General features: G+C 37.0%; 1 protein-coding gene across 1 annotated transcript in view; it reads left to right on the top strand.

Moving 5' to 3' along the window:
* Positions 1 to 26,640, top strand: part of DOK6 (docking protein 6) — a 456,281-nt gene that overhangs the window by 308,879 nt on the left and 120,762 nt on the right. The window contains exon 5 of the mRNA XM_003926000.4: positions 3,830 to 4,019. Within this exon, the coding sequence (XP_003926049.1) occupies positions 3,830 to 4,019 (190 nt within the window). The remainder of the gene's footprint in view (positions 1 to 3,829; positions 4,020 to 26,640) is intronic.

Below are 26,640 nucleotides of genomic sequence, written 5' to 3'. Positions count from 1 at the left end.
TACAGTATTCAGTATTTAATATTTCACCTTTTTTGTTTTAACCATTTAAAATTAAATTATACTTTCTTACATATTAGCTAATACGGGACTCTAAATTTTACCAACATGCAAATTCATGGGCAGTGTGTTTTTAACTCTGTAGTTTTAAATCTTCTGTGAATGAACAAATTTTGGGTTGTTATTAGAATTACTAACTAGATTAGTAGAGTATTTATGTTTTAGGATATTATGATTATTTAAACAATTAATTTCCTTTTCAGTACTGTTGGGTATTTGGGGATAAGTTGTTCAGTTTTCTTTAATGTTTTGTTGTTGTCAATCATCTTATAAGAAAAATAGCTGGAATACACATATCTTGATAAATTGTAAACCATCTTTCATATGTCTGCTTTCTTTCTATGCTCCCATCTCTTCCTTCATTTCAATTCATATAAGAACTCTTTCTTACCAAATCAGACATGAATCAGTTGAGATGGGATTAAGTTATTTAGGCAGATATTAGATAACACTTCTGAAAAAAAAAATGTGCTGGTTTGTTCTGCTGGTACATGGCATCATTTGCCAAAGTCATTCCTCATGGTTTCTCTGATACTGCTACTTCCCTGCCAATATTTTTAAAGTGAGTTTCACAAATCAACAGTTCTCAAAGTGTGGTCCCAGAGCAGCAGCATCAACATCTCTTGGGAATAAACAGAAAATGTAAATTATCTGGCTCCAACCCAGCCCTACTATACCAGAAATGATAAGGTTGGAGGGGCCACAGCATTCTGTGTTTAAACAAGGCTTCCAGGTGATTTTGATGCACACTGAAGTCTGAAAACCATTGCTATAGGAAATAAAAACCAAATATGGGTTCTTAGTTAAAAAGCAGCATAATTAGTGATTTAAAATGCCTGCTTGATAGAATTGTTTCACAAAGATAAACATTTTTTTAAAATCATTTTAATGGAGCCAATTTTAACCACTCCCTTTTGAAATGGTCTTTCTAGCAAAAACCTTAACACATTTTTCAGTAAAACAAAGTGTTCTATGCTATTAAGAGAATACAGTGATATATTCATTGTCAAGGCAGAAAGCTTTCTTCCTCATTATAGTGGAATTCAGTTAAATATGGTTAGGTAACATGATGTGCAGCCTTCATCTTTATGTGCCTAGTCTTCTGCTGGATTAAATTCATTCACTTTTTCATTGAATCCGAAATTCTTAGAAATTAGCCATTAGGAGAGAATAGATTATGAATATTTGAAAATTAAAAATTATATACCTCAGTAAAATTTCTTTCGAAAGTTGCAAGACATAGCATCCAAAGGAAGATCAGAGAGTTCTATTCCGTAACAAAAAGGGTTGACTTGAGTTGCTGGGTTAAAAAGTATATGAGGACAGGGAAAGCAGAAGGCAGACCAGAGGGTTGGGGCACCACCGGTCAATTTTTCCTGCTTGTACTGACTAGAGATGGCCCTGGAAAAATTCCTTTAGGGCAAGTTATCCCATTACTTTTTTTTTTTTTTAATGGGCCTTGATGATAAACAGAGACAGAGACCAAGATAGAGACAGAGACCTGTATCATGTGAATCTTATTAAATTCACCTGATTGTTTTCTGTTTTCTCCAATGTCCAGTGTAATGCTTGTACTCTCTCCCTGTTATTTTTCCTAGGCTTTATCTGCTAACATTTGAGCACACAAACATTTCAATGAAAATGTAATGGTCCTTCTGGGTCCACTATAATAGCTAATGTTCCATGTACTATCCATTTGAAGGACACTCAATGTCAAGATCCTTTTTTAACATCTTATGTTTTTAGCTATCAAACTGTGGGCATGAATATCAAGGGTCAATACAGCCATAAGCAATAATACTGGTTAATTATGTTTACTTCAATATTTTGGAATAAGTATTATTTATTGGCATTTTGGCAATGATGTTTTTGGTTGCTAATTCAGACTCTGGAATCGATGGCAAGGAAAGAATGTAAAGAAGTTTTACTTTTCATTTTTATAACAAAATATTTTCTCTATGCACAGCAGGTGCCACTGACATACAATTAATTCCAAATGTAAGAGCTGAACTTTATCAAAAGGTTCTGGACCAAAGAAAAGAAGATTGATTTTCAGCCTTGTCTATGTTCCTGTGTAAAGTCTTTGGGTCCAAGTTTCATTTATAGTTTTACATTAGATCACACCCCTTTGATTTACTACTAATCCCATTGGAGCGGGAATTATGGTGGGAATGTGAGTGATGTGTTTATGCTAAATGTTAATACTTTAGTTGGTTGCACATAAGAATTTTAAGCTATTGGGACTATGTATATAATTGGGCTTTTCATTGCAGATAATTAATGAGGCAATGTTCTTTCTTCAGTTTTCAGCCATAGAATTGATTGCAATTTGTCATTTCTTAGGAAATGAATGTGAAATCCATATACATATTAGTTTCATGGGTCAATAATCTTAAAAATTGAATCATTTGTAAGATTTGTCCAAAATATCAAGACACATGAGTATAAATTTTGCCTTTATGACTAGTAAACGTTAAACTATCATGTTTATGTTAATTTGGGATCTGAATATTGGATTTTTGGCATTAGAGAATCCTTACTAAGTAAAATATCTGCCAGAGAAAAGAATTTTTCTATTATACAGTTTCAGCTCAGTGCCAGCAAACATGTAGCATTTAAGATGATGGCATTATGATGTATAATAGTACATTTCTAAACATATCAATCATTTTCCATCTGCAGCTGCACTATTTCATCTCTCAAAATAATTAATTCAACAGCACTGACTTTAAAGCACTATTCACGATTAAATTCTAACCCACAGAGGTATATCTGCCAGTAATTCTTAAACTTTTTGTTATCAGGACTTTTTTGTAATTTTTCAATTCATGCATCTTGTAATTCGTCATGGCATAGATGTACTTCAGTCATACAGTTAACAAATATTTACTGGATATTTAATGTAAGGATATGATTACAGGAACTAGGGATACTTTATAGCATATGTTGTAAGGCATACCAAGTTTTTTTTTTTACTTCCTGGAACTTACAAACTAATCTTATTTTTCAAAATAAAATCTGTTTAATGCATTTAAGTGGGAATCAAAGGCAGCATAACTTTGCAATAGCCTTTAAGATACACAGAAAGTTACAAAGTAAGGCTTGGAATGATTGTCTGACAGTCATATTTTCAACCATAGGATACCCAGAAATTAAGAAAGTAAAGTATTTTTACTTTGCTTATCAAAGCAATGCTTGGAGTCCTGCAGAAGACTGTAATGAATATCTGCAATTATCAGATGCCAAATTTGACCATGACTACAATTTGTTTTGAGATACAAACTAAATTATTTTTTGCGGTGCTTAGTGAGTCAGAGTGTGCATTAAATACTTCACGCCAACAAAGGTAAAATCAAGTAAGATCTTGTCTACGTAGAATAAATAAGATATTCCTCGCTGGAATTGTATCTGTGATATCCACTTAGATAGTGTGAAGGAGCAGACCGTAAGCGTAATCGGGGAAGAGACCCCACTTAACCTTTGCCCTTATTTTTCCATTGTACAATCTAACTACTTAATCCTCATGATAGACGGTACATGCAATGAAAAGTTGTTAGGTGAGTGAGTGAATGAATTAATGATTCAGAACACATTAGTGAATTCAATTTCTCATACAAATATGGAAAGATGCAGTGTTCTGCAATGTTTATCCATATCACCAAGGGACGTGGTAATGTTTCCTGCAGTCTGTAAATATACAAAGTAATATAGTATGGCCATGACAGTCGCACCTCTTTTTACTTAATTTTCTCCATTTTTCATTTCTTCACAGAGCGATTCAATGTGTATCTTATGCCTACGCCAAATCTGGATATTTATGGTGAATGCACAATGCAGATCACTCACGAAAATATCTATCTCTGGGATATCCACAATGCCAAGGTCAAACTGGTGATGTGGCCTCTCAGCTCACTGAGGAGATATGGTCGGGACTCAACGTGGTTCACGTTTGAGTCAGGAAGGTAAGATTTAATGCAGCAACCAAGTGCGGGAAGTGTGTAACAGAATCCTAAAAGAAAGCTCTATCCATCATTGCCCTCCATGAGGACTATTTTTATTCAGGGTAAAACTTACCAAATACATAATTTCTTCAGACCCTCTAATGCAGTTCTGTTAATTTTTTGGCAGGTTAATTACCCCATTCAAAATAATCTCGGTCTCTTACACTAGCATCAAACTCAAACTGGTTTTGCAACTATTTTAATAATGTAGTATCTTTTGTAAGATTATTACAGTACTATATTTTTGGTGTGCTTGTGTGGAGTAGGATCTCCATAAAATTAAATGCAGCATGTCCTCAAACCTGCCTTGTTTTTGTGAGTTGTTTAAATAAGCAAACAATATTTCTTAGTTTTAAATAAAACTATTTAAATATTGCTTGTAGACAAATATGCTGCTTTCTTGGATACAGCACATATTTGGAATCCATAAGTATCTCAAATGAACCCTTGCTTCACAATCATTCACAGACACGGATTTAGACATAAACTACAACCAACCAAATCATGTCTTTATGCAATGACCCCTTTGTGATATTGTCACACATCCAAGATAAGACTTAGGTTTTGAGATTCTATATAAGGAGATGTTTAATGCTTCCGTCTTCACCCAGGGGACATGATTTATCACATTCTTAAAATGTATTCATGGTCTTATAAAGGTAATAGTGAGGTTTCACTACATTTGATATATTTTTAAGTTTATAACTTCTTATAAAATCACTAAATATTTACTCAAGGTCAGATTCTAATAACATCAATATAGGGTAGGTCGTATGTCTCTTAAAATTTTAAGGAGAAAAAAAAAAACCTGAGCTGGAATTATTTTACCAGTCTGGAGCCCTTTGCACTAAGGTAATAGCAAAGTCTCTACTACACTAATTTCTCTAAAAAGTGTTAGGTTCTGTGTTTGCTTAGTAGTCATGAGCTTGTTCAGCCATTTCTGCCTACCTAGATGTATCAAGAGTGTAATAATGTAATCACATTCTGATAGCCATTGGGAAATACAAATTCTTATAAGAAAATGAATATTTTTAAGATACGACTATTTTTAAAATCTTGGCTATGAAAAGGAGTTGACATTTTTTAGAGATTCACTGACCTAAAATCTATGATGCATTTTTTTAAAACTGGCTTTAAATGTTATATATTCATCCATTTTCACACTGCTGATACAGACATACCCAAGACTGGGCAATTTACAAAAGAAAGAAGTTTAATGGATTTACAGTGCCATGTGGCTTAGGAAGCGTCTCAATCATGGGGGAAGGGGAAAGGCACGTCTCATATGGCGGCAGACAAGGGAAGAGAATGAGAGCCACGAGAAAGCCAAACCATCAGATCCTGTGAACCGTATTAACTACCATCAGAAGAGTATGGGGGAAACTGCCCCTGTGATTCAATTATCTCCCACTGGGTCACTCCTGCAACACAAGGGAAATGAGATTTGGGTGGGGACACAGCCAAACTATATCCATTTTATATATAAAAATGAATTGGATGTTGTTGTTGGGGTTTTGCTGATGTTTTGTTTTTGTTTTTGTTTTTGCATCACTTACCAGCACTACCTCCAGGATCCCCTCCCCTGGATCTTTCTGGATATGCCTTTCTTCCTCTTTCTATGGAAAACAATTTAACTATTTTGTCTGTTCCATCATTTCAGTAGACTTCCACTCAAAATTTTAAAGAACAAGTTATTTTCTTTCATAAAGAACAATTATTCAGAATTTTCACTCCATTTATACTTGCCCACAATAGGTTTTTTAAGATCTTTCTGCTTGATAGAGGAATTTGGTATCTATGTTTTTCCCTCTTGTTGTTTGTCTCCAAGTTTAAAGATTTGTCCTTGGGACACAGTTCATTTGTGTCTTTTTCCTTCTCTGAATTTTGGGTATTGTTTGCTCATAGGTGACTGAGAAATTGTCCATAATTTTATGCATCTACTTTGTAAATTCCAGATAATCTCACACTTATTAAAAAGAGCCAATGGTGGGAGGTCTTGTCCATACTTGATCTAGAGAAATAAAAGTAGAACATTGCATTCCCTGGGTCTGGATTGATGGGGGTACTGGTGATGAGACTGGTGACAATTTAGAGGGCAGATTGGCAGGTGAGGCATGGCCAGTCATCCTAGCAAACCTAAGCCAAAGGCCAACACTTTTTTTTTCTTTTTTTGAGACAGGGTTTTACCGTGTTGGCCAGGATGATCTGATGATCTCTATCTCCTGTCCTCGTGATCCACCCGCCTTGGCCTCCCGGAGTGCTGGGATTACAGGCGTGAGCCACCATGCCCAGCCAAGGCCAACACTTTCTAGGTTTTATTTCATTAGCTCATTGCCCAAAGCATATCATTTGATATAAATTTTAGCCATTTATTTATACCACTATATGTACTAGAAAATACAATTGCATATGTCAGAATACTTTTTTCACTGGCAGACGTTTTCAAATGCATTGTTAAAGTCTACTGTAACCCTAAAATGTAGACGTGAACAGTAGGAATGGATCTACATCATTTATTCTGGAGGAGTATCCTTAAGTCACCCTCGTAATTATAATATATCTAAGTCTTTTTTTTTTTTTTTTTTTTTTTTTTTTTGAGACGGAGTTTCACTCTTGTTACCCAGGCTGGAGTGCAATGGCTCGATCTCGGCTCACCGCAACCTCCGCCTCCTGGGTTCAGGCAATTCTCCTGCCTCAGCCTCCTGAGTAGCTGGGATTACAGGCACGCGCTGCCATGCCCAGCTAATTTTTTGTATTTTTAGTAGAGACAGGGTTTCACCATGTTGACCAGGATGGTCTCGATCTCTTGACCTCGTGATCCACCCGCCTCGGCCTCCCAAAGCGCTGGGATTACAGGCTTGAGCCACCGCGCCCGGCATGCCTAAGTCTTAAGGAGCACTCACCCAGTGTAGAGTAGAAGAAAAGCAAGGACCGGGAAACTCTCTGTGGTTACCGTCCTCAGCACAGCATGGTGCCTGGGAGATGTATTCACAGTCTCAAATCAGCTCGAAGCAATTGCTCTTTTACCATAAGGATCATAACTTTGCATTTTAAAATTAAAAAAAAAAACAACCAATTTGCTGTGCAAGCAGATTTTCAAGAAAAATCACAGAAAATATCAGACCTTCAGAGGAAGTGGTAAGATTCATGATTATGGAAAACTTTATCTGGTGAAAGACAAAACTCCTTTATTTAACTGCCGACTTGACATTTTCATTTCATATTACCTCATAAATATTGTAAGCAAAAACCAAGATGAGTTCAACTGCCTGCATGACCAAAATTCAAGTGAGCCCCTGATCCTTGGTATGAAATATTGTTCAAAACGTAAGCACTCATATTCAGCACGATGCTTACTAGTACAAAATTGGTGCTGAAAATATGTGTCTCACTAACTTCGATAATATTGCTTCCATTTGGAAACCTAGGAAAAATCTGGTTACCAATTTTTAATGATTAGAAATTTAAAATACTTAAATATTGCAATATAGTTATTATAAAAATATTGTTAATAGACGCAAATGTTATATGTCATACAATTAAGAATTCTGTGATGTCAGAGGTAGGCTTAATTTATTCCTAAACCTGTGTTGGTCAGAGATACAAAGAGAAATAATCTTTTCTCTAATGCATAACCAAGTGATTAACAAGAAAGATAAAGCAGAGAGTTCTTAAATATGATACGAAAGCATAAAAATATAAATAATTACATAATAAATATGTCATATAAGGTATAAGGTCTAAACTAGTAAAGGAATTTCTAAAACATTCTCACATATGGACTCCAACTTTTCTGTATCAACCCAGAGTTTTCAATGCCCTTGGGGATTTCTTTTTTTTTTTTAAATATATATATCATTTGATTTGCCATCAAGAGTGTTAGTGGTACACATTTCTACATTAAAAAAAAGTGTACTGCTGTGATGCTAAGATTTTCTTCTGAACCACTGATACCTGTCCTCAAAGTTTTTTATGCTTGTTGGTGCAATCTACCAAAAGTTAAACACAGTAGGTTTTTAGACAAGAACTCGTGTTTCTCTTTCAAACGGTCCTGAAATATTTCTTGACTGAAACATTGAAGAATTGCAGTTAACTAAAATATAGTCAAACATGAGACGTGAAGTACTAACATTGCACAGAGCTTCAAGTGAAGTGAGGAAATCCTGAGCCTGTGCACACAGACAGCAGCAGCCATATCACTGCCTCCACCTGGCAGCCATATTTGGAGGCTGCTATTCCATAGATGATGTCGTAACAAAATATTCCCCAGTTTCAGAAATACTGAAATGTGAAGACATATGCTTTTCTTGAATGAATGAATTAACCAAGGGGATGGCTCCATTGTTCAAATAAAGCCAGCTGGGGGTGGTGTCCTGGGATACAGAAACCTAGGAATGAACGTGGCAACCCTTCACAAGTCACAGGAGGAGATCAAACCAGAACTTTACATTTCTCTTGACTTTATATTCTTGATTCCAGAAATCATTCTTTATTTGATGACATGGAGTTTAGGAACTTTCCGAATGAGAATAAAAGAAGCCTAAAAGGTGACCAAAACTCTCATTGTGATTCCTGCAGACCAATTAGTAAAAAACAATCCACATTAGAATATGTGTGGGCTCAATAAAAATGTATTGAACTTTAAATTGAGCAAAAACTAAGATCAGAGTCTTCATTTCTCAATAAAAACAGTTTCCTAAATCATTTAATTAATGCTCTCTCCTAGGGGAAAAAAATTCAGAACTGGTATTATTGTAGCAAGAGATTTACCAAATTAGACACATGGAAAGAAAAGGCATTACATTCCTAAAACGCTTTGTTTTAGCCTTACTTCTTTGGGATTAAAGTAAGGGTTTATATAGACCTGTGATTTTTTTTAAACATTGAATACATCCCTGATAAAATTTTTTTTTCATGGAGGCCTTTGCTACTCTATACCTTGTAACTAAAACTCAATTAGATATGATTTAAATCTTTCTGTGGCACCAGAAACCCATTTATTCTCTGGGCTACTATATTTCATTTACTGAACACCATGGAAAGAAGTAGAGAAATAAAGATGAGTAACACATAGTCCCTGTCCTTAATGAGCACATAGGGTACTTGCTGAGATAGATCAACTAATGATTTCAATATAAGAATTGCAATAAAATATATCCCAGGAGGGTTATGTATTAGGAACACAGGTTAAGTTGTTAAGTTGACACTAATAATGTCAACCCCAAATCTCAATAGCTCAGTATAACTAAGGTTTATTTCTCACTCAAGTTATGTCTGATGCAGGCTTAGACAGATCACCAGGGCACCTGGATTTAGAAACCTAGGCTGCTGCAATCTTGTGATTCAGACATCTTCATGCTAACACACCTCATTGCCAAGCATGGCAGGGGAAGAAGCTGGCAACATTCCCCAACAACCATGCTATGGACTCAGTTATTTCTCCCCACAATTCACATGTTGAAGCCCTAACCCCCAAACTTAAATCTTTATGACAAAAGGCAAAGATGATAGGTCCTTCATAGGTGTAATTAAAGTTAAATGAAGTAATAAGGCTGGGGTCCTAATCTGATAGGATTGGTGGCTTTATAAGCAGGAGAAAGAAAACTCTAAGCCCCTCTTTTCTGCCATGAAGAGGAAAGACCATGTGGGCACATATCAAGAAGGTGACCATTTCCAAGCCAGGAAGAGAGCCCTCACCAGAACCCAACCATGCTGGCACCCTGATCTCAGACTCCAGCTTCCAAAGTGAGAAAATTAATTTCCTTTAATTCATCCATTCTGTGCCATGTTTTTCTTATGGCAGCCTAAGCTGACTAATACAAAACATTTAGACACTTCAGTACAGTGGCAATGCATGTTATTTCTGTTAACAGCCCACCATCCAGAATGTGGCCTCCCACCTGCCGCCTTGCAAGCAATCCAGCCAGCCACTGATTTTAACTCAAAGTCCAGTGTCTGCAGGCAATTTGTGGCAGTGTACACATGAGGTCCAAATATGACTTCTTAGAGTTCCAAAAGAATGATCCAAAAAGATCGTTTTTTTCCTCTACCCACCCTGGCCCAAGGAACAGTGGTTTAAGAGGGGTGGGAAGCCTAGGACTGCAAACGCTCCCATTCAAAGGAATGTTTGGGAGCAAGCAGGCAACAGCCATTGGTCCTGGTAATTCTGAAATGCTGCTGACCAGATGTCCTCAGGGTCTTTGTTCAGTCAACAAGGATTTGCAGCTGGGCCCTCATTCTGCTCTTTTCCACTTGGCTCTGCCCTCTGCCTGCCAGGAGGATTTTCCTTTATCATTATCCCCCTTGTCCGTATTCGAATTGGACACTGGGAAAATGTTCTCTCAAGTGTTGCAAGTTTCTCAGCCCACATTTTACCCTGAGAAGTAGTAGTAGAGATCTGAAAGCTGCTGAATCTTTAAAAGTTACAATTTTTTTTTTTTATTTAGGGCCTTTTCTCCCCCAGTAAAACTTCGTCGAAATATCACTGGATTTCTTGTATATTTAGTTCCAGTTAATCACATGTTCCAAGGGTAGTACTCACTGTTTGGGGAAGTGTTTTTTCGAGGTTGTGTGGTTTTTTGCCTCCAATCTGCTCCTCAAATTTGCTTTGTTTCTTCTCCCAAAACTCAGTCTTTTGATTTATAAGGGGCCTTGACTTTGTCAGGTTTTTATAGGAGCAGCACTCACTTAGTTCTTTGCCTTGGGTCATTTTTATCTAATTAACAGATTATAATAGGCATCCTACCCTTGAGTTGCTTTTTACCTTGACACACCTTAAATGAGGGTTTTAGCAATAGGTGTAGAGATTACACTTAATCTCTTCTTTTCCTTGAGGCTGCTTTAACTTGCTTTTGTCACTTAAAGACATCCTCTCTGGTGTCTCAGAGTTATCTTTTCCAATTTTACAAGGTTTTGAATTTTTCAAACGCCTTTCATTTTTGCTTGCAAATTCTCAATTTCTTTCTAAGAGAGCCTCTTTCTTTTTAGTACCTTATCAGTCAACAAACACTGTTAACATTTTGCTTCCCCTAGATGTTGTTGGAGGAATAAAATTAAAAACAAAATCTTTTCCCAATGCAGAAATCTTCTCCATAAAGGTGATTTTTTTTAAAACACACACACACACATTATTTCTGCTAAGAAATTGCAGACAGAAGGAGAATCCTACACCCTTTGATATAGCCCAGCAGGTGCAACTCAATACATACAGGTTCCCAAGATAAACAATTACTGGTTTCAAGCAAGAGCACTTGACAGCACCCTTCGTCATACATGCCTTACCCTTGTAATTAGGGTAACCACTGGTGTCAGCTAATTGACTTTATGTAGAAGAAAAACAAATTTCTTATATCTTTATGACAAGAGACAATTTTGTGAGTTGGAGAGAGGTAGCACCTGAAGTTAGGTACCCTTGCTCTCACAGAACTAGGAGAGGACGTGGAGAAATAGAAACACTCTTACACTGTTGGTGGGAGTGTAAATTAATCCAACCATTGTGGAAGACAGTGTGGCGATTCCTCAAGGACCTAGAAATAGAAATTCCATTTGACCCAGCAATCCCATTACTGGGTATATATCCAAAGGATTATAAATCGTCCTACAATAAGGACACGTGCACACGAATGTTCACTGCAGCACTGTTTACAATAGCAAAGACCTGGAACCAACCGAAATGCCCATCGATGATAGACTGGACAGGGAAAATGTGGCACATATACACCATGGAATACTATGCAGCCGTAAAAAACAATGAGTTCGTGTCCTTTGTAGGGACATGGATGACCCTGGAAACCATCATTCTCAGCAAACTGACACAAGAGCAGAAAATCAAACACCACATGTTCTCACTCATAGGCAGGTGTTGAACAATGAGAACACATGGACACAGGGAGGGGAGCACTACACACTGGGGTCTGTTGTGGGGAAACAGAGGAGGGACAGCGGGGCGTGGGGAGTTGGGGAGAGATAGCATGGGGAGAAATGCCAGATATAGGTGATGCGGAGGAAGGCAGCAAATCACACTGCCACGTGTGTACCTATACAACAATTTTGCATGTTCTTCACATGTACCCCAAAACCTAAAATGCAGTAAAATAAAATAAACTAGGAGATGAGGGCGCTTCTCCCTTCAGGTTTACAAGTCAAAGACACAGTTCAAGAGTCCTTAAGAAAGGCATTTTAGGGTCTTAAAGCTGATAAAAGACCTATCTGGTTTTCAAAAGAATTATTTACATTTCAAAGAGAAGAGAAAGTACTTGCAACCAAAAGTTTTCTAAGGTAAATGCCCTAAGAAACAGGAAGGATAATTGCCCATTTTCAACAGGGAGAGTAAAGCCTCTTATTTTTAAGTTTCACATTTGTCCATACAATCCAGAAACTCTTAAGACATGAAATCCGCCTACCAAATTATCACAAGTTCTACTAAGAGGCAAGAGTTTTACCGAATATCTCACTGCTAAATGTTATTTTTCCAGCTTCCTTACCACTTTGCTTTATCCCTGGCCCAGCTACTATTTCAGTGCCCCATATTTTAGGACTATTTATTTATTTATCACTGCACCCCTATGAAGATCAAGAACAGTCTCAGTGGCTTATGCAACTGGAACTGATTTCTCACTCATGCTAGTCCCCTCTGATTCTGGGCAACTATCCTAGGCAATCAGGACAACACTTACATCAAAAAATAGATGCTTTGGCTTCAGCAGGCAGCCCTTCTGTTCATAGCCCTTTGTCGGGAGCTAGTTATAACGTTTCCAGAGTATGCTGGGTGCAGGGAATGATGGGGAGCATGAAACATTTGGAGAACAGTCCTGTTTAGGCAAACGGGTACCAAATTGAATTTTAGGGAATCGGGAAAGGCTTCCTGAAGAAGACAATTTGCACAGCAAATCATGAAAAATGAGTTGGACTTCTTCAAGGTAAAGTGTGAGGTTGGCATGAGGATAGAGAGGTCAGGGTATTCTCCACCAATGCACAGCACAGACAGCATGGATGGTGGATCTTAGCAGATTTTAGCTGCTGGAGATTAAAGAAGACAGTAGGTGGAGAGTTTGTTAGAAAGTCAGATAAAGAAAGCTCAAAACCAAGAGTGTTTTCTCTGTCACGTCAAAAAATGAATTGGACTTTATCTTAAGCAGCAAGGAGTTGTTTTTTAATGCAGGCAAGGAAACATAGATTTAAATTTTAGATATCTCTATCTGGTGACTTTGTGGAGGATATTTTAATAATGAATCTTTTAAGTAGGTTAATAACTTATGTACCTAGGGCAATATTGTCTGAGCAATCGGTTTGAAATAACATGGGAGAATGAATTAGACCAGACTCCTCTTCTGCAGGGGCCAGCACTTTCCCTCTGCCCCCAGTTACACTCTATTAACCTTTCTGAGACTTGGTTTCCTCATCTGTGAGAACCTGATAAAAATATACTTTGCTATGTCCACCTTCAGTGCTGATATGAGGATCAAATAAAGTAATGTGTTTTGAGGCCAGGTGCAGTGCCTCATGCCTGTAATCCCAGCACTTTGGGAGGCCAAGGCAGGCAGATCACGAGGTCAGGAGTTTGAGACCAGCTTGGCCAATATGGTGAATTCCTTGTCTCTGCTAAAAATAAAAAATAAAAAATAAAAAAATAGCCAGGTATGGTGGTGGGCACCTGTAATCCCAGCTCCTCCAGAGGCTGAGGCAGGAGAATCGTTTGAACCACAGAGGCAGAGGTTGCAGTGAGCCTAGATTGCGCCATTGCACTTCAGCCTGAGTGACAGGGCAAGGCTCTGTCTCAGAACAAAAAAAATTGCTTTCAAACAAGGGCTTTGAAAGCTATCAGATCTAACACCAGTATAAGAGATTATTAAATTTGGCAAGCACCTATTTTTACATGCACAGCACTGGACAGGGTAATATAGGGAATCAAAAAAGAGTCTTTCCTTTGAAGAAATCAACATTCTTTCATGAAAAATGCTAAAATGCCAGAGCATGATTTTTGTAGCTTGAGCTGCCGGAAAGTGATTACAAACAATGAGTTGAGTATGAACACGTGGCAGGTCTCTCTCTGTGGGAGCGGTCACCTGTGGAGGTCATGCCAATATCACTGCTTTGTCCTTGTTTAGAAGATTTCAGGAAATCTTTAAGGGGACCTTTCACAGCAAGTTAATGTGCCCCTCAAGAACATCCATCGTATGACTCTGGCTTCACTTATTCTAATGGTGGTGATAACCACGTTCATTAGCCTCATAACTTGTGAGGGTCAAAATCTGCTAATGAGAACTAAGGAATAGCGTCCTGAAATTATTTTAAAATTGAGTAGCCAAAATTTTGTCAAAATTTCTTATAAATGAAAATATTTTTCATTCTTAGTCTAATAAACTTATCCTTGACACAAATGTTATTTTTTCCCTTTATTGCAATATTTTTTTAAAAATAAATTGATACATGTGAATTCAAGTCATCTAGTTTTGTTGGAAAATGTTAAAACTTCAACAGAAGTCCAGGAGGAGGGCCAAAATCATAGTTGCTCTTGTATTTATAAGATTTTTTCTTGGTGTTGAATAAATTCTAGTAAAGATGATAAATTCATTATTACCTTTATCTGTTACAGATGCCCATCATATTATATGCACTTGGTCATGGTAGTAATTAATTCACAGTATCTTATGATTTACTAAAACTAAAGAATTTAAAATTATCTGGGTTATTTAGCATTAGCAAGAGTATAAAAAACAATTTCCTTGTTGTAAAGGAAATTCAAATTGTGATAAAATCTGCTCTTTCAAAACCATTTTTCTGCTCATATATTTTCTTCTAATATCTTTACTTGCTTAGATTTTCACCATCTTATTATCACTTCCTGGCCACTTTATTTTTAAAAAAAGAATTATAGGCCGGGCGTGGTGGCTCACGCCTGTAATCCCAGCACTTTGGGAGGCCAAGGTGGGTGGATCATGAGGTCAAGAGATTGAGACCATCCTGGTCAACATGGTGAAACCCCGTCTCTACTAAAAATACAAAAAATTAGCTGGGCATGGTGGTGCGTGCCTGTAATCCCAGCTACTGAGGAGGCTAAGGCAGGAGAATTGCCTGAACCCAGGAGGTGGAGGTTGCAGTGAGCCGAGATCGGGCCATTGCACTCCAGCCTGGGTAACAAGAGTGAAACTCCGTCTCAAAAAAAAAAAAAAAAAAAAATTATGAACTTACTTGCTAGGCCCCGCTGCTCAAGTCTATGTTCCCAGCACTTTGGGAGGCTGAAGCTGCCAGATCCCTTGAGTTCCAGGAGTTCAAGACCAGCCTTTGCAACATAGTGAGACCCCATCTCTACTAAAAATACAAAAAATTCACTGGGCATGGTGCTGTGTGCTTGCAGTCCCAGCTACTTGGGAGGCTGAAGTGATAGAATCACCTGACCCCAGGAGTTTGAAACTGCGTTGAGCCATGTACATGCCACCGCACTCTAGCCTAGGCAACAGAGTGAGACCCTATCTCCGAAAAAAATAACATATATATACTTACTATATTTAATAAGTTTATTACTGTAAATGAAGCAGAAGAGTTTTAACAGATCTTTAAAGAGGAAAAACTAATTTCTTCAACATTGAATATATTCCAACATTTTTCTAATTCTTACATACCTTATAGCAGTAAAGTCCTACAAAGTAGGTATTCTGGTGCTTATTATCACAAAAGGGAATACAACTCAAGAATCAAAATCAATTTGCACATACGTAGTAAAACCAGTCAAAAACTCACAAAGCTGAAAAAGCACATGATCTTCTCACAGTATAGCTTTGCTAATACGTCTCAGGTTTTGTGTTTAGAGGTCAAATAACTTAATTTGCATGGTGGAGGTTCCAGCAGCAATTACTAATAGATAATGAGAAAACATTTTCTCTTTTGACCCGAGGAGATAATAGATTACAAAAAAACAAAATTAGTGGTAATGTAGAACAAAATTAGTGTTAAACGTAGAACTTCCAGACGCTAGATTTTTTTAAATTAATATTTCTAAGTAGATCATGGATTCCTAATTGTCTTAAAAGAGAATGCAGTCTATCATAGGATATTCTGCCATGAGAACAAAAATCGATTAAACTACAAATGAAATTTGTATTTTAATATTAAAAAAATATGTTTTGTTCCCTTTATTTTACCATAAAGACTTGACTTAGTGAAACAGGTAGCTTGGCTTATTCAAAACTAGCTCTACTCTCACCTGACCCAAGCAAGGCTGTATCTTGAGAGAAGATACAGAGACACTAGGGGTTATGGGAGCCTAAGGCTCAGCGTTTGCTGCTGATCTTAGATCTGCCTTCTACTCTGGTTTGTCTGGTGTTACTCTTCAGGCTAGGTCTACAGTTCCAGAGACATACTAGAATTAATCAGTTCTTCAAATAGAGGTGAGAAAAAGCTTTCAAATTTATTTTCCATATATGGCACACCTAGAACATGGGGCTTTATAAGACAAATCCAATTAATATCATTAGAGGTAGAAAGAAAACAAATGCACAGAGACCGCGAGTCCATGACATGCTTTCTGCCAGCCTGTTTCCAGGTAAATATTTTCACTTACAAGTATAATTAGTAGGCGCACCTATGGAATTCATTACCTTTGGAAATACAATCCCGGTGATATTGGAATCTTTTAATGACGAACAAGGTAACAGATACTCAAATAAAATTGTCCTCAATAAACCTGTGATTAAAAGCCACTGCAATTCTCACAGTTGTTAAAAATTATGATACTTGTAGAACTTTTACTATTTTTCATGTTGATTAAAAACCAATTAGCTGGTATATTCCCGAAATCATTTCTTTGAAAAATCAGCATCTACTTAGATTACAATTAGTATGTTTGAAAAATAGTGCTACTCTAGTCTTTAATGTGAAAATATGTTTGCTCCTGAAATTCTGAACAATCCATTTTCCTTTGACATTTGTTTGTCCAAATACTCCTCAGGGCATCACATGTTTATTTGCTCATCTATTGCTTGATGTGTTTCAATGATATAATTACCTAATACATTTTTTAAAAAGCCAAATAATTTTATCCTACATTGTAGGCCGATAAGTCAATTAGGAAAATACAGAATACCATTTTATATCACAAGAAAAACACTTTCCTGACTTTTAATCCCTTGTGAATTCTGTAGGTGAAACCATTCATGGCAGGCTCATACTCATTTTCTGTTAATTTTATACTTGTCTTTTTCCTTATAGTCACCCTGAAAAACTCAAAATAAACAGATAAATTGATTATTAATTATTCTCTATGCTGGCATTAAAAAATGAGCCTTTTCTGAATTACATTTATATAGAAAATAAATTCTGTGAAGGAACACTTTTATTAAAGAGGCAGTGGACATTATTGTGTTTATTTTGAAAAGTGCAATTTACAACTCAAAATAGGAAAATACTAATTTTCAGGTGAAAGAACAGCTAGACAGATAGCATATAAATGCTCTGTATGTATACAATCCACCAAACTCTCTGAGCATGCCAATTATCTTTCTATAATTGTACACTGGGGCTGGGCGAGGTGGCTCAGGCCTATAATCTTAGCACTTTGGGAGACCGAGGCAGGCAGATCACTTGAGACCAGGAATTTGATACCAGCCCCACCAACATGGTGAAACCCCCCATCTCTACTAAAAACACGTAAGTTAGCCAGGAGTGGGAGCAAGCACTTGTAGTCCCAGCTACTGGAGAAGCTGAGGCAGAAGAATCTCTTGAACCCAGGAGGCAAAGGTTGCAATGAGCCAAGATCATGCCACTGCATTCAAGCCTGGGCAACAGAGTGAGACTCTGTCTCAACAAAAATGGAAGCTCACTTCTCCAAAAATCTCCAATAAATGAAGTGCTAAATATAAAATTGTATCTTTCCTGATTTGATTACATAGGTGGAAAAGATACTTGAAAATATTACTTTCAAAATATAACAGATTCACCTTGAAATTACAATTACAATTTAGGAACTTAGAGATCTTTTCCATGCCAGATCATCTAAAGGGTCTCATTTACTCTCTCACAAATGATCACTGAGTTCCTCTTATTTAAGAGATATTCAGGACACAGAGATCACAGTCTATCCCTAGCCAGTTGAATGAGAAAGCCATTCTTTATTGCTTTAAAATCATGATTAATCTAGTTGTGAGGAAAGCACAAAGCAATGAAAAGTAGAACTTGTGACAATTATTCAATGAGACCTGAAATTCATGAAGATTTTTGCGGAATTAGGGAAGAAAAGATTTAGAAGTATGCAGGTAGCTAAAAAGTCAGATATGTTTATTTCTGTTATCACTATACCAAAATAGTATTGGAGAACTAAGATCATGGGAGGTAGCATGGGTTATAAAGTAAGCTTCCTGCATACCAGATCTTTTATTTACAGCTGAGTGCAACTCTCTTAACACAAATATCATACTTACGTATGACACTAATGAGCTATGGCTTCAGGACGCCTCTATTAAAGATGACCTTGCACCCTGTCCACATGTGATCATGTAATTTTGTCATTTTGTACATGTAAATTATTTTTCTATTCTTTAAAGTAAAATGGCCTCTAAAATTGTGTAAGCTTTGAGCCTCACAAAACTTGCATCTGTACCTTCTCACTCTTATATTTGTTTAATTGTCTTACCCAAAGCTAGACAGATATCTGTCTACCCAAAGCTAGGGTGCTGGATTTCTATATCATACCTTTTTTGCACCTCCTCCTTTCAAGTGGAACCAGTGAAACTCCCAAGATGGAAGCTCTGCCTTGGTGCTATGGTATATCACCATGAAACATGATGCCACTGAATCACATAAGAATTAAGCTCCCAGTTTTGGCTCTAACTTCATCAGTACTCCCAGCAAAGTGGTGAAAACAAATTATAGATCTGAGGATGTACCCTACTAAGGTGGAGGAAGGTACACACCTAATCTATGATCATTTCTGTCTCGAGTACCACTAAAGGGACCTCCAGCGGGACAGGAGGTGATACAGCTTCATCTCCTTGTAAATGTGCTGGTGAGTAAACTCCTGGTAAATAGACTACTGATCTTTGCTAGAAAGACACTCCCTATATACAGACTGCTCTTAGCAAGATGCGTCTAGTTTAGAATTACCTATGGTGGACAGACCTACAGCTTCTGGGTCTAGGAGGCAGAGTTTTCTGGAGAATGACAAACTAAACAGCTGGGATATAACAGAGATTTCCTAACTCACATACTCCTTGCTGGGAGCACTAGTGCAGACCTGATGTAATCTGAGCCAGACAGTGCACACCCCACGGCAGAAGCGGGGCCCTGGGAGCTGCCTGGACAGCCAGACCTCTCCTGCTTTGTCCCAGACCTCCTGATTGTTTCTATCAGTATTTCTATATGTAGATTGTTTCTAAATATCAGTAACTTGATATTAAGTAAAATCTCTTGATAATTTCACCATTTTTATTGGCTCATGCACCAATATGCTCAAAAAGTGGTTTATGTGGATTAAAATAAATTTAGAACAGAAATTACACTCTGTTAATATTCTCTTGTAATGAGTAAACCATAAAAATAAATATTTTTAGCAGTATATCTAGCTAAGAAAAAAACCAATAAAGTAAATGTTGCAAAGAGATTTTTTTTAATACCAATCTACTACAGTAGTTGAATAAAAAGAACCTAGAAGAAAATTTTCCAGGGCAATTCACCTTAATCATTAAATATTTAGCAGTATTTTCATATGGTAAGTATTTCATCTATGCAGTGACATTCTCCAAATTGTGATAGTGTATTTATATAAAAATTTAGGTAAGTTGGATTATGCTTTCATTGACTCACAGAATTATTCCAAGAATATGCAAATCAAGAAAGATTTGGTATGAATAATATGTATATGCAGAAATCAAATCATACCATAGAAACTTACTTCGTATATTTATTTTATGTGGGGTTTTTTTGGTAATAAATATGAGAAACTCATTACCTAGGAAACAGCTCTAGAATGAAAAATCCTTTCTATCTGACTAAATGTGGTCCTATTACATTATACATTTCTCACATTAAGGCCATGTTAGGAAGTGCTTTGAATGAGAATATGAAATCTGCAAGCCAAATCAGTTTAGATCTACAAGATACTTCACCTCAACTGTTAGTTTTCTAATCGAAAAACTGAAGATTCATTTTGTCCAGATCATGTAGTTGTTTTTAGAATTAAGTGAGACGATGCACATATATAGAAATGATGGCATGCCTGGCAAAACATAAACACACCCTGAATGAAAGCCACATTTATTATTAATTGGACCCAGTGATGTCTTCTTTAAAACTTTTAAGGCAGTAACTGAACTTAAAGGGTACCAGAAGTTTTATATTTTAAAAAATAAAGTAGAAATCAGGTCCCAGGGCAGTATGCACACAGGCTAAACTAAGTAGCATACGGCCTGATAACTTTTCAGAGTTCGAGGCATCAGCTCCCGCGATCTCACGCACCCTGTTGCCTGGCAAACTGTCAGTGGAGTGCATTTTAACCACAGGCCTGATGAGGACTGGGAAGCACAACTTTAGACAGCTGATGCTGCGGATGAATGAATTCTTCCAACTTTACAGTCTTTGAAAAATAAAGGACTCTCTCTAAAGTTCTGTGAGATGGACTCATGTCCATTACGTGGTAAAGAGACTGTATTTGAAACAAGTCAAATCAAGATCTGAATTGGTCTTGTTGGCACTGAAAGTCCCCCTTGACTTTCTATTTGCTTTCCTATTACTGCTCCAAACCCATTCTACTGGTGCACTTAGTGATTTTTGAGGCTGATGAAGGAAGTGATTGGGATATGGGCTATGGTTTGGTTATTTTGCATTTGAGCTACTATGGTAGCATTCATTGTGTCACTACTCTATTAAGATAATTGGCAAAACTGTTCATTCAGTAGAGAGCTAGAAAACAAAACCATTTGTTACTCTGCTGGAATTAACCAATTTTTTTGTAAACAAAGCCTAATCAAAAGAAAAAGGAATGCTTTAGTAACATCGTTTCAGCAGCTGCATTCCAGGTCTATCCAAACTGAGTCATTGGTATTTTCTCCAATCATGCTAAGCAGGCTAAGATACTGAGATATATCTCCCATGGAGGTCAGAGTGCAACATCAAACCCTCCCAGATAAAGCAGGGCCATGGTGAGACAGTGTTCTTTTCTACCTACCGGATTATTGAGGGAATTTGTAATTTGGGGCTCATCTAATTGATGTTATTCTGTAGAGCCATACTTTGAGGAGTCAATAGGAAAAATTTAGTTGAGAATTTCACCATGCAATGAGAACTCTGAGGCAATTTAATACGCAACTATTTTAAGCATAAGTGGCAAACTATAAATATGTTGTAATGATGTTTTAATATGGGTATTTCTATTTCCTCTTCACTTTGGAAATGATGAAAACTGTAACCTGAAATAGCTAGGGTCTTGTCTTGTGTCTTTATTTGTACAGGTTCTCTTAATGCTATACCGTGTACACACTTGTTATTTTCCTGTGCTAATTTGCTAATTTGCCTCAAAATGCCCCTACTTTTTTTCAAAACCCTTATTGTTACAGAAGATTCTCAGACTGTGTTTGTAGTTGTTCATAGTTGCTTTAGAAACAGATTCTCTGCAGAATTGACCAAAAAAAAAAAAAAAAAAAAAAAAAAAAAAAAAAAAAGGTTTTCTACTTTTAACCAGGAACTGGCTTTTAAAAAAACAATTGTTCTTGTACCCTGAAGTCCTGAAGTGGTGTTTCAAATTCTGCTCCTTTTCCTAAAAGTAATTTCTTTTTTTTTTTTTTTTTTTTTTTTTTTTTTTTTTTTTTTGAGACAGAGTTTCACTTTTGTTACCCAGGCTGGAGTGCAATGGCACGCTCTCAGCTCACCGCAACCTCCTCCTCCTGGGTTCAAGCAATTCTCCTGCCTCAGCCTCCCAAGTAGGTGGGATTACAGGCACGCACCACCATGCCCAGCTATTTTTTTGTATTTTTAGTAGAGACGGGGTTTCACCATGTTGACCAGGATGGTCTCGATCTCTTGACCTCGTGATCCACCCACCTCGGCCTCCCAAAGTGCTGGGATTACAGGCTTGAGCCACCGCGCCCGGCCATAGTAATTTCTTAATTATTTCTAATTTCCAAATGGGTACCCAGTGAGCAAAGCCCTCTACTCCACTCTGGCCCCTGAGTAACACTGACTTGATTTTCATCCCTATAGTCTTGCTTTGTACCAAATGTCATTTGAATGCATGTCTGGCTACTTTTACTGAGTGTAATGCTCTTTAGATTCTTCCATGATAGTTCACATATTGGAGTTTTTTTGTTTCTTTGTTTGTTTGTTTGTTTTTTTATTGTGGGCTGAATATACCATAAGTCCTTTACCCACTCACCAGTTGAGAATTTTAAACATATTTTAGCTGATTGCTTTCTATAAACCCATGAATTCTGGTCTAAAGAATAATTATATCACACCCTTGCTGCACCACAGGCGGAGAGATTGACTTGTTTTATTCCATAAACTCCCAAAACCCAATGTGCAAAGGTAATTGTTTTAACAGATTTTATTTTAATTCATAATGAGGTCCATAGATAGGGACATTATGTTCTTTGAAAATACAGTTTGTGACTCTGTTCCCAAGAGGAGAGAGCATGCCACGTGTTTGGGGGCGACACAGAAGTACTGGGGTTGGTTACAGGCAGAAAGAGGGAAACTGGCTAAGAGCCTTCATTGTGTAACTGACAAGCCAAAGCAAGCAGGGTTAGGATTCCTTAGTTTGGAAATTTCAGCAGGCTCTGGGGCATAGAAGCTGTGCCTCCTTATCTGATGCTCGGCCCTGAGGTGATCAGGGAAGAGAGAGAGTGGCTCAGAGTAAAAAAGTCTGATGAAGAAGGTGGCTGTGGGTGTGGGTTCTGTATTAGTTGGTTTGCATTTGAAAAGGCCACCTTCTAGTAAGTTATTTACTATCTCTAGTACTAGGCTAATTGTGGTAGGGGCAGTCCTTCCAGTGGCATCAAGGCCTTAGATGTCAAAGAATCGGAATATAGAAAATTTAAAAAAAATAATGTGTTTTCTAAGTATGTACCTTTAGGAATTATAATTCTTAGGGTTAATGCCATTTTAATATAAATTAGAAAGTTGCCACGTTTGACCGTCTGTGGCAGGATTCCCTATCCAACAGCTGATGAGGACAGTGACAGAGGAATCTGTGGGGTCCACATTGAGTCTTGGAGACGTTAAAAGGTGTATTTGCCTGTTCTTGCATTTGAAATTCCCTAAGAATCCAAAGTAATTTTGAGTGAGTAGAAGGGAAGAGTTGGGAAGACCCATTCGAGAACCCCTCTCTCTCACAGGAGAGAGACCTATTCTCCTTACTTTTTCTGTTGCCTGTTAAACTTTGATCCTAAGCCTCCAGCCCCCAAAAGATGCAGGGAGTTAGGGTGAGAACACACAGCAGTTGACTGAAAGATGAGGGAAACATACAGTTTCCATGTAGCAAGAACCAACATTGAGAAATTTAATTTTTGATTCAGAAAGCAGTAAACTCTTAAGTGAATTGAAAATAGCAATAGGGGACGTTTTGTCATTAAAGGAATTATGAGGTAGGGGTTGGAAATAACAAGTTAATAAAACAGCTAGAGAAATTGTTTCTCTACCATTATTTTAAGGCCCCTATTTAGCTTAAAAAAGGAAGGATACGTATGCCATGCTCATCCAGGAGTGAGCAGTCACCTTCTTTTATGTTCATAGCTTTACCTCTCATGAATAGAAGAGAACTTGCCTCATGTTTTATACTACTCATAAATTCTACTACTAAAATAAGCCTAACAGCATTCAATATAAGCACCTACTTCATTCCAAACTGTTGGATCTCTATTCGCCCCCTTCTTTTAATGGAACCAATGACATTATTGAACTGGATAAATGCTAGAAAAGAGAATCAAGATGACCATGCAAATTAATATATGAGTATACTAGGTTCTATCAAAAAGGAAAACTGGAATCTCTGCTCTAAATCTAAATAAAAGCTAAGAATTTGGTAGTATAATATAATGTTTAACATAATCTATATCTCAATAATTCTATGACCTTAGAAGAAAAATGGAGCTGAAATTGTTGGAAAAAAAGAATTATTACAGACCAATGGGTTCATGACCATGGCACAGAAATGTTAACACACTGAGACAGAAGTGTTGCAACAGAGAAAGTTTAATTATTGCAAATCAGCTGAATGGAAGGATGGGAGATGTTTTTCAAATCTGCCTCTCCAAGAGTTCTGAAGCTAGGGTTTTTAAGAAAAGTTTGGAGGACAGAGGGCTAGGGAATAGGTGCTGCCAATTAGTTGGAGATAAAAATCATAGGAGTGTTGAAACTGTCTTCATGTACTGAGTCAGTTTCTGGGTGAGGTGGGGTGGGGGGGGTCACAGAACTGGTTGGGCAAGTTCCTTGGTATAAGTCACAGGTCAAGTGGAATCAGTTCATCTTCCCTAATGCAAAGTCTGAAAAATATTTCAGACTTAGGTTTTACAATAGTGATATTATCTGTTAGAGCAACTGGAGAGTTACAGATCTTGTTACCTCTGAATCCATGACTCCTGAGCAGTAAGCAATTATAGAAAAGCAAACTGAGGAACAATGGCTGGTTATAACTTAACTATGCCTGCATCTTAGCAGATTTCAGACTCCTACCATATTTCTAACCTTGGGTCTTTCATTAGTTTTAAAAAGGCACTTTCATTCCTCAAAGAGGGAGTCAGTTTGAGGAAGGAACTATTATCATCCTTGCTTTAAAGTGACACTATAAATTGCTCCAATAGTTTGGCCTATTCCCAGGCATAAGCAGGGACAATTATGAGGTTAGAAGCAAGATGGAGTCAGCTATGTTAGATTTTTCTGATTCATAATTTTGCAAAGGCAGTTTCATAATCAATACCTAAAAGTCCCAGGTCCCATGTGGTTGAGGATTCGTTTATATTGGCATTAATTCTCACCAACACAACATGCATTGACAATGAATCATGCACTTTTGAGAAGCCGAGGCAGGCAGATCACCTGAGGTCACAAGTTCGATGCCAGCCTAGGCAACATGGTGAAACCTTATCGCTACTAAAAATACAAAAATTAACCAGGTATGGTAGCACATACCTGTAGTCCCAGCCACTCGGGAGGCTGAAGCACATGAATTGTTTGAACCCAGGAGGCGGAGGTTGCAGTGAGCCAAGATTGTGCCACTGCATTCCAGCCTGGGCAACAGAGGGAGACTCCATATCAAAAATAATAAAATACCATGGAACCATGATTTAACTAACACAAGACTAGCACTGATGATGTTTAGGCCAAGTTTCAACTCACCTTTACCTCCCAATGTCTGAACCAAAAGGAAAATTTGCTAGGCAATAAAATTATAGCAAGTGGTCATGATCAGGGAAATGCATGTTTTCATTTATGTTTGCATTCCCCTTTTGATCCTGTATGCTAACTCCATATTTAAATATGCTTGCTTAAGGCAGTGAAGAAATTTTCAAATAACTACTCAGGTGATGAATAGAATAGCTTAATCCAAAACACAGATAATTTAAATTTGATATTGGCACAAAACTTCAACATTAACTGATTTCCTAAAGGGCTACTCAGATACGAATTCATATAGTTGAAACTGTTCCATCAAATTTTTGCCACAATTTATGTGGGTATAATGATGAAATCAATCCTTTTATCTAATGAAATAGTCACAAAAGTACAGTTATTTTATTTTGGTTTGACAATATGCTTAGCATAGTGATTATATAATTTTGTCCCTTTAAAAGACTTATTTTCTGAAATCAAAATAAAACTGTAAAACATTTTCTGTATGACAGTTTAAAAGTGACAATTTTCATCAAATGTAGCTACTTTAAAGGGATGAAATATATGGATTCCTATATAGAAGACTAAATACAACCAGAATGGAGGGAATTTTTTCTTTTGTAGTTAAAATGCCCTATATACAGCCTACCCACAAAGCATATTTGTATGTTCAATCTTGTATTTCTTGTCATTATTGTTGTGTGCGTTCACGAGCACAAAGATTACATACAAATTCAAAGTCTTGCCTTCTTCAGTTTGTAAGAAAAGTAGCTATCCTCACATACCCATGATTATATATAAGTGTTAAATTAAATGTTCCCTTTTGTGTTATTGTCAGGAGCTCCCTGCAATAAGTGTTATAGAATATATACCTAAAGTCCTTCTCTCAAAGTTCTTTTCTCTTACAAGTATATGTGTTCCTGGCACATAATAGAGTGTCAAGACTATTTGCTTAATTATTTGAAGACATATGTAGTCCAAGCCGACTATTTACTTGAAGAGTGAAAATTTTATTCTGGCTTATTCCCTCTTAAAATGGCAGGTGCTTGAGGAAGTACTCAACAGAAGTTCCAAGGCAACTGGCTATAGATCTTTAACAAAAAGTAAACATCAAATTTTCCATAAAAATATGCTATGACATAAATTATAAAAATAGGAACAAAAATGTTTTGGTTGTCAAAAACAAAAATATAAGTTTAATTTATTTTCTTCAATCACATTGTGCTATTTGCAGTACACATTCAGGTGCATTCCTTAACTGCAATGAGCA

The sequence above is a fragment of the Saimiri boliviensis genome, chromosome 13, assembly GCF_048565385.1.
Source record: "Saimiri boliviensis isolate mSaiBol1 chromosome 13, mSaiBol1.pri, whole genome shotgun sequence".
Classification (NCBI taxonomy): domain Eukaryota; kingdom Metazoa; phylum Chordata; class Mammalia; order Primates; family Cebidae; genus Saimiri; species Saimiri boliviensis.
This window is presented reverse-complemented; position numbering and strand designations above follow the sequence as displayed.